A 9,800-nucleotide genomic window follows, 5' to 3' on the forward strand; every position below is an offset into this window, starting at 1 on the left:
TAAGCCATTACACCTACATTGGCTTAAATCTTTACATTCCTATTATGTACTACACTGAAAAGAATGTGGAACATGAAAGATGCAGATTATGCAAGACGGTGGTTTCATCAATTTTCGTTGGTATCATTTTTCATGGATTAGTAAAACAGACATCAATATTTGAGGATACATTATTTATTGGACAAAATCATTGCCTGTACATATGAATACCAAATTTTTTAATTCAATGAACATTGAATTTCGTGGATCTGCTTGAAATCCTCAAGGAATATCGATGAAACCACAGTACTTAAATTTTCTTAAAATCAACAAAATACAGTGGACCTTCAGATATCCAGATGATTCAGTATCTAGATGACTTTTCACATGAACAGAATCTTTAAATGTTATTTTGTCTTGTTTAACTGGTAATTCAGATATCAGGATGCTTCATATATCTGGACAAATTGACTAGGAACCAAAGCGTCCTGATAACTGAGACACCACTGTATGCATCTATGGTGAAATCAAAATCCGGTGACAATTTATCCCTTTTTCCTCAGCAAAAATTTACTAAATTTAGTAGGGTGCGAAGACTGAATGGATACATGTATAAAGAAACTTTAATTCTTTTTTATTTTTTTTCATTTTTGATGCATATGAATTAAGCTAATTTATACCTGGGGAGGCCTCTGGAGCAGTTCTCGTGGCTTTTAACATGTAGTTTCTCCAAGCATGGAACTTCTCACTCTCAGGGTGGTTATCGGAGTATACAGAGTTGAAGATTTCAGCAAAAGCTTGATGAGATACAAAGCCATGATTGCTACAAAAAGAAAAAACATGAAGTAAAAGAATTGTCATGATGTCACATGAAATTTTTTTTATTAGGAATACAAAAAAAAAAATGTGAAGAAGTTACAGGGGCATTAAGGTCAAGGCTAAAGGCCATCTTTAAGAGAAATTGTTTGGTTGCCCTTACCCGGAAAACTGGCTTAAAATGGTCTAACTTTAAACATTTTCAACCTCCATGAGGTTCTTTACCCTTTTTATTTCTAATTTTTTAAATTCTGTCAGAATATATGTTGAAAATTTTTGAGAAATAAAAATACATGTATGAACCATGTATGAAATGCAATTAAGAAGGGGAAAAATTATGGAGGACAGACTAAATCTTTATTTTTAATATAAACATACAGAGTTTTTAAGTGACATAGCACCTTGTTTTGTCATCAGTTGAGAAAATTTTGGCCTAGTATTCATTAATATACTTTTTCCTGGTGTCTAAACATTGCAGTACATTCAAGTATAAAATGGAATTCTTCAGCAACATGTTTAGCATTACAAAGTGTTTACTGTTATACATGCCCATTTTCCCAGTCAACTGGTAGCGGTGATTAGTAGTACGGAATATGGCAAGTATTTTTGTTTATTTCAATGGCAAAAAACTTAAATGATTTTCACACTTAGAATTTGTTTTAAAAATTTTATACAAAATACCTTTAGAATAACTATTAATATCAGATTCAGAATGCCATTTTTGTATAAACTGATCTTGTAAACTTTGTTCGAGGGTCATTGATACTCTGATTAGAGAGATAGCTCTTAATGCCATCAATGTCTATTATTCCATTAAAGATTTGCCAAGAAGAAGAGTCTTTTTTTGTTCAATTTTGCCTTGCAAGCTATGCTATATTTGTCAGAATTCTTCTTGTAAAATACATTTTTTTTTAGGAATAGTGAGATCTAGGTTCTGGAAACATTTTATGAAAGTAAGCAGAGGATTTATGAACGTTAACAACAGTAGTAACCCAGTTGTGATTAGGATTATATTTAAACAATGTTTAATCCAAGTAGGAGACGGTCTACAGGAGTCAAAAATACGATGATCACAGTCAATCCAAGGATTCTTAGCAAATTTAGATTGAGAGTTAGCAATGTAATATTGATATAATATACATGAAATTTTCTTATCTGTGCTATTCAATAATTTAATCTAGATCTAGTAAGAGACTATTCTTGAAAAAAGAAAGACAGATACTGAGATAGTGGGAAAATCATGTTTCATCATAAACCATGATATATCATTCATTTGGGGTACAGTGAGTACTTTTCAAGTGTAGACAATGTTTCAAAAAATTTAATGAACATGTTAAATAATATTTTGGTTTTGAAAACTTGATGTAGATTGCAGAACCATTAAGTAAAACCATTTTATCAAACCGATCAAGTCGACATTCTACAGGGAGGTTAAATTGTCTTATTTTTCTGATATCCCAATACATTGCATTTTGGGGCTTTTTCAGGTCTCATAGTGCAAGCAAGCATTATTTTAAAGATGGTCTGATTGAGTTCACCTTTTCTTCTGGTATGAAATACACTATTATAACAATAACTACCTTGATTCGCAAAGGAACTCGTGCAGGTCCTTACTCCAGAACACTCTGTTGCTAGCACTTTTCCATGGGCAGGTGATGGGTGCAGGATAAAATGATTTCCCCTGATTTGGCACAGAATATCCATCCACATGGTAATAGATTTGGCAGGACTTGCATTTCAGAACACCTCTCTGGCCTGGAATGGGTCCAGTTAGGTGGTAGAGAGTAATTGGAACTCTTGCAGTTGGATATAAAGTTTCTTCACACTGCAGACACTCAGTCACTGGGGGATTGATGAAGGCCAAGAATGGTTCCTTGTGGTGCCAGGAAGCCTGCCAAAGTATTGTTGAGATATCTTGTTCATTGTCCTTGTAAAACTTCATAAGGCTGTGGCATCGTTGAAAGACTGGTATGAACTGCATCACGGTCTCAGGTGTCAAGGTGTTGAACTCTGGAGAGGCCTTACAAATGTTCATAATAAGGGTGTTTCTGTCAAGAAAGTTCTCTGGCACATGGTTGATGGCTGCAGCAAGAATTGCCATTTGAACGGGCGATAAAGATAAGGAGAGTACATTCACAGTGTCCTCCTCATTCTCCAGGGGTAGAAGGTGAAGTTTCCCCACAATGTTCAATTTCACACTGGTGATGCTTTGGACAAGGTGTTCCCTCTCCTCCTTTTGGCTTATCAGGACCTCAATCCTCTTGGATGGCGTGTCTGGTTCTCTGTGGAGAGCTTTTTTGGATTTGGCAGGAGTTCTGCTACCCACATCCCTCAGTGTGCGCCGTTTCCTGGGGGTATCTATATCATAATAATAAACAAAGTTGTGTACATGAAAATAAGCAGGAAGTACAACTATACCATTTCGGAAAGAACTAGAAAACAGACCAGTTAGCAAGGGGCCGCCCCACCAAAAGCAGAGATATTTAAGGATTTATTGTACAGAAATGATGGTTACACTTTTTTTATAAAACATATTTTATTGACAAGGCCCATGGGCCACAGAGTTAGGTCATAATAAATCTGATTGACCAAAACCAAAAAAATTAATATCTCTCAAATTTGGCTATTTTGTTTCAATTTCCTTTATAATTGTTAACAAACATTAATTCTCCCCAGTTGTGACAGTTATATGAAAATAGTAACCTCATTTTAAAAATAATATTAAAAAATAATTAATTATGTGTTTTATTTTCATACCTATTTATTAACGAAATTTAATTTCTAAATGTTTTTCTTTTGCATATATTTTATATGGTATTTATGTGATGCATTCATGAACAGCAAAAATTTTTTTACAAAAAAAAAAAAAAAACATCTACCGGAAATTTGGATGAAAATTAATTTTTTCTTTATTTTCTTTAAAAAAAATACAACAAACAAACAAACAAAAAAAAAAAAAAAACCATATAAAATAATAAAGAGCAAATGTCAGATTCTCAATGCCGAAACCATTGATTAAAAAGGTTGACTCAGAGATCTATAAAATTAACATTTTATGTGTTATTCCTCCTTAAATGCCAGTTTTTGGTGAGTGCAAAATAATGCCACACTTGAATTTTAAAAGTAGCATAGTTGCAGGTAAGGGTTCTTAATAACTTTATATTGACAGATATTTTAGATAGGCAATTAATCAAGCAAAATAATTAATCCCACTGGATTACTTATATTTCCTAATCCTTTTCTCCTCAATATGAATGTCTTTTCAGAAATGTGGAATGAGATAAAATGCATGAGGTAACTTAATATTATCTCACCACTAGTCTGTTTGAATAAAAAATAAGTAACAATAAAATATAATCTAAAGATATACTTTCTAAGAAACCGAATTTGAACAGAAATGGTCAACAACTCAAAAAAGATTTTAGAAATATGTGTATAACAAATTTGTTTGAAGAAAAAAGACTGACAGGCAGACAGACACATCATATTCAAATCTTAGAGCAATCCAGTATTAATGGATTTCATACTTCATTTGATATCAATTGATATGTCCGATTTATACAAAACCAAATTTCTATTTCAAATTTCCCAAGGTAGTTCGGAAAATTCATATACTCAGCATATACTTACAGGCAGTCTATTAGTTAGAATGAATGCAATGCATAATATCTCTGTATCCATATTGGATGTTTTATGTCAGATCAAAAAGTAAAATAGGAGGTCACAATGGCAATATGTAATGAAAATTCTTTGAAAGTATCATTAAATTTCCTTCAGTGGTATGAGAGGAGTTGCGGATAAGAGATGAGGACCCCAAAGCGTAACAGACGGACAGATGTACAGACGAACGGATGGTCATACCGATTACTATATACCCTCCCGCTTTTCAGGCAAGGGGTATAAAGATGATATAGGCCTAAAAAAGTAAAGAAGTAAATTCTTAAAAAATTATCTCAAGCTAGTTTTAAAAAAGAAATATTAAGAAGAAAGCTTTAGATTTACAAAGGCAATTAAGAATTTTATGTCTGTGTATGTGCTTAAAAAACAAAACCCATTGATAGAATGAAAAGTGTTCATTTCGGAAATATATCGACACTAGAATTGATAAATATATACTACCTTACTTAATTATTCTTAAACACCCAAACTATTTTATTCCAATAATGAAAATGATAATTAGAAATTTATATGTGTGTGTATAATTAAAACAGGATCCATAAAAGTATGGAGCTTCCTTAAGGTAGGACAAATACCCAGGGTTTTTTCTAGGTCTTAAAAACAAGGGCCTGGGCCTTTCCAATTGGGAAAAATAGCGACATTTGGTTGATTTTGGGAAAAGTATCATATTTAATATTTTTTCTATATAAATTCAAATAAGAGGGTTTTTGTTTTATTTGCAAAGTATTTCTTTGACTTATTTTGCATTCAGTCAATCAGTTTTGGGAGAATGCCTTTTAGATTTTTATTTAGAACAATACTTTTGATAAAAATGTTACTGCGTTTGAACATTTTTTAATCAGTTTGTTTGTTTCGATTCTCTTTTGGGAATTTTCTACAATGAAATTGGGAAAAACACATACTTTTTACCATTGGGAATGGGGCCTTATACAGGCCCCCTACGACCCCTAAAAAAAAACCCCTGATACCATTGCCTTGCGTGTATTCTATTTAAGGTCAGATGACATGTTCCTCAAATATATGATTTGTATCTCTTGGTATTATATTAAAAATATTCATATATATCATTCTCTTTATTTTCAAATTATTTTTGAATGCAAGTACACCAAAAATGGTGATATGAGCTATTTAGAAGAATATCCATAAGGGTTATATAAGAAATGCCTGGTAAGGTACCCTAATTTTTTGTGAGGAATTCTGTTCAATTAAGTAGACTTTAATAACAAATTCATGGGAAAAATTAAAGTTTTGAGGAATGTGTCACCTTAAACCCATTTCTTAAAAAGTACTGGAGAAAAAAAGAATAAATATTATAACTATAATGATAATAAGTTTTGGCATGTTTGCATCATATTTTCAAATTAGAGAATAGTAAATATTGATCACTTGGGAGCTTACATTTTGGAATGTTTTTAAATCATTATCTTAAAGTGAAATAAACAAGTATGTTATAAAATTTAATAAACTTTTGTTCCATAGATAGTAGAGGTCTGATATTTTGACACAAATATATTAAAGCAATATCATTTTCTTCCTGTATTACAAACGTCATATTAAGGGGTAATAGAGGAAATATTGTGACATGCTCTTCTTTGCCATGTAAAATACTGGTAATTGAGAGTTTCAATGTCCACCTTTCAATGCTGGAACCATTGTTAAATAGAATTGAACAAGAGAATCTTAAGGTATGCAATCCCTGAAAGCTGAAATGAAATTTAATACATAACAGATATGTAGGCATTGAATATTCAGTTTATCTAGACATTCTTCCCATATATTACTATTAGTATGTATAGTGTAGTATAAAAAAAAAGCAATTAAAAAAAAATTTAGTTGGTAAAAAAATTTTTTTAAATTGTCATCATATTTTTAATGTTTCAATGCATTTTTCCACTGCAGGATTTGTTGATTTTCAGTTTTTATAATTTTTTATTGTGAAAAAAAAAACCCTTTTCCCTTTAGACTTCAATGCAATCTATTTTAATTAACTACTGCTTTATTAATGACATTTTTAAAACTTTCTTGCAGTCAATCCTTTTCTACTATAAAATGCTTTAATATAATATAGAGAGTATTATGTACTTTGGGGATATTTAAGCGAATTTGGTCCCATTAGGGATGGAAATCCTTATGGTCAAGATCTAATAAATAATATAGGCTAATTTTTGAGTCATAAATCGATTATGATGTAGCAAATTTTAATACATTTCCTTTTGTCAAATATGAAGAAAGAGTCCCATATTCATGACTGGTTTTCTTAATTTTTCATTGAAAAGGAGAGTTTAAAATACAGTTTTCTATTTTGTTTACCTATATTTTAATAACACCTTATTTGACCACGCTGAAGTTGTAAGCACCAAGAAAGGAATTCATCTATTGAATTTAATAAATATGTAGTATATAGACCTTTCATAAAAAAAAAAAATACTACATCTTGACCCTTAATCGCTAATTCTGAAATACCACAATTTTCTTCATTTTTATACGTTTCATTTATTATATTACAGAACCCATCTGAATCATTCTGTTAATTTTTGTAAAAATTTTATTATATATTTTTCCTTAGGAAAGCAATAAACTGTCAGATATTTACTTGTGAATTTTCAAGTCCAATGCAATGTATGTTCTATTTTTACTTCATAATTTACCGTAATTTTCATGTATCAATATGCCTTACTGATTTAAAGTAACAAAAGTGACAACTTTATTAAAAGTAATACACAGAGAACAAAACTCTATGAGGTTTTCATTTTCATTGAAATTTTAGTTTATTATGATATACTATGGGAAATATATTATTTTAGGTAAACTGCTTTGTAAGGGAATTCTTCCTACTCTAGGTCAACAATATTTGCTCAAACAATATTTATGCATATTGCTTTGCTGGTGTCTATCAGTCGGTAGGTCCGTCGGTCCATTTAGTTTCCATTCATTTTCTTCTTAACCATTGCACATACTGAAATGAAATTTGGTATACAGGTATATCAGATGAATATCTAGGTCAAATTTTATTTTGGGTACGATCACACCATAATTGACAGAGTTATGCCACTTGGACTAAGAAAATTTCCATATTTTTGCAGTTTCCGTTCATTTTCTTTGGAGAAGTTGCACATATTGTAATAGAATTAAGTATACAGGTATATCAGAAAAATTTCTAGGTCAAGTTCTGTTTTGGGTATAATTGCATGATTATTGACAGAGTTATACCCCTTGGACTTCGAAAAATTCCAATTATTTGCAGTTTCTGTTCATTTCCTCTGGAGAGGTTGCACATATTGAAATGGAATTAAGTATACAAATTAGTCAGATAAATATCTAGGTCAACTTATGTTTTGGGTATGATATCACACCATTTTTGACAGAGTTATGCCCCTTTGGACTTAAAGAAAGATACTAATTTGTGGGGGAGAGGGGGGGGTGCATAACGGTAAGTGTTTTACAAACATCTCTTGTTTTGGGGGTTTTTTTGGTTTGTTTTTGTTTGCTTTTTTTCAATGTTTACATGTACTTGTAATTGTACCTTGACCTTTTGGAGGGAAAAATCTAAGCATTTATGCCTGCTGTTTAATGTCCATTGCTAATTCTAAAATTAGGCCATTCTAAAGTCAGAATCTGATTATACAATCTTCTTGCAGAGCTGATAGGCCATATTTCAGACTGTTACCAAAAAAATTGTAGTTGCATTTCTTTCATATCATAACTAAAGAGAGATTTTGTATACTAGAACAAAATATCGAAGTCTCAGAAAAAATTGAATTAGAGGAAAAATTTAGTGTTTCTGTTGTGTGCTTCCTTGAAATTATTCCCATGAACTGTTAAGGTTTAATTATGCCATTTCTTCTTTCTTTGAAAAAAAAAAAAAGCAATAGTATGAATTAAAATCAAATAATCTCCTATTATTCAAATATAATATTCACAGATTTTAGAAGGAAGGTTTGATTCCTCTGAGACTAGACAAGAACTTCTTTCAATTATGTCCTTCTCAACAAATTCAAGTCATTTTAATTCTTAGTTGTCATGAAGAATTATATTTTGCATATTTAATTAATGCAAAGAATCATTTTGGTGATTCATTTTTTCCTTGGCTATTACAAGTTTCAGCCAGAGGTATAATAAAACATCTTAAAATCATTTTTTTTTTTAAATTACAAATGTAGATATATAAAATAATAATTTTTTTTTTCTTTAATTCAGTATATTATGAATATATTATGAAAATCATTTTTGCCAGACATTGCATACACAGACCAGGTGTAAAATAGTTTTGTGTATATATTCTATGTGAATTGGGAGGTGTTCTCATTTCACACCTTTCTGAATAGGTAAACATTAACTTCAAAGGCACCTGTGTGTATCTTTCGTTATGTGTATGATTTACCTGTGTAATTCTTGTATATTCCATGTTATTTACAAAAATTCACAGCTTCACACCTGTCTTTGTGATACAAACATCAAAGAAATACTGTTGACTACCTTAAATCTCCAACAATATTTTGTTTATAATTGAAATACTTTCTTTTTCTTTAATGATTCCTCTGTGTATACACATCAATCAATGTACACAAAATGCTCTTTCAAAAAAAAAAAAATTTAAGTTAAAATTAAAAAACTGAATTAAAATATTGATAGACAAACTTTATCTCAAATGTACATAACTTTTTTAGACCACAGGTTGAATATAAGGTTCTATAGTTTGTGATGGGTATACCGTACACCCATTGTAAACATTTAGAAAAGGTGCAGTTCTATGCTGCAAGAATAATTACAGGCTTACCAATCAACGCGTCAGGAGATGCGATGCATTATATTAAAAACAGAAAGGGAACCTCTTGTAGATATGCAAAAAGTAGCAAAACTAAAAACTATTATTAAAGTACATCAAAACTTGGTACCCAATTATTTAAAAAGTATTTTCCCGCACTAGAGAGGACTACACTATTATTGATTACTACAGTCCCACTTGATTTATTTCAGAAATTTTTTTTTTTCCTGATACAATAAACCAATGGAATTATGACATTGAGTATTACCTCTATAAACAGCTGATCTTTTAGTTAAGGTAGTATAAAAAATAACAGCAAAACCCCTTCTTATATCTCCCTGGAAATAGATGACTACATTTTTGTCTAGAATCCATTTTCTCGGTGGAAGATCAATCAATTAATTAGTTTAATTTAGACAGATTATCTTCAAGGTTTTTTTAATAGATTTTTTGAAAGTTAAAATATGAATTTAAATATTGTAAATAGAATACTAAAATATTAAAATAACTGTCCCATTTTGCAATTTTCTAAGCCCTCAGGGCGGTTAATAGGGATTATACA

General features: G+C 30.7%; 1 protein-coding gene across 1 annotated transcript; it reads right to left on the reverse strand.

Moving 5' to 3' along the window:
• Positions 1-640: 640 nt before the first annotated feature.
• Positions 641-3,495, reverse strand: LOC134254917 (uncharacterized). The gene is made up of 2 exons (XM_062737444.1): positions 2,376-3,495; positions 641-802 (listed from the first exon to the last, which is right to left on the reverse strand). Exons 1-2 carry the CDS (start codon positions 2,894-2,896, stop codon positions 649-651), a joined length of 675 nt encoding a protein of 224 aa, XP_062593428.1. The 5' UTR covers positions 2,897-3,495; the 3' UTR covers positions 641-648.
• Between the last annotated feature and the right edge of the window lie 6,305 nt (positions 3,496-9,800).

Source organism: Saccostrea cucullata, unplaced genomic scaffold (genome assembly GCF_032062105.1).
Source record: "Saccostrea cucullata isolate Sc308-1 unplaced genomic scaffold, CSIRO_AGI_Scuc_v1 ctg18489, whole genome shotgun sequence".
Classification (NCBI taxonomy): Eukaryota; Metazoa; Mollusca; class Bivalvia; order Ostreida; family Ostreidae; genus Saccostrea; species Saccostrea cuccullata.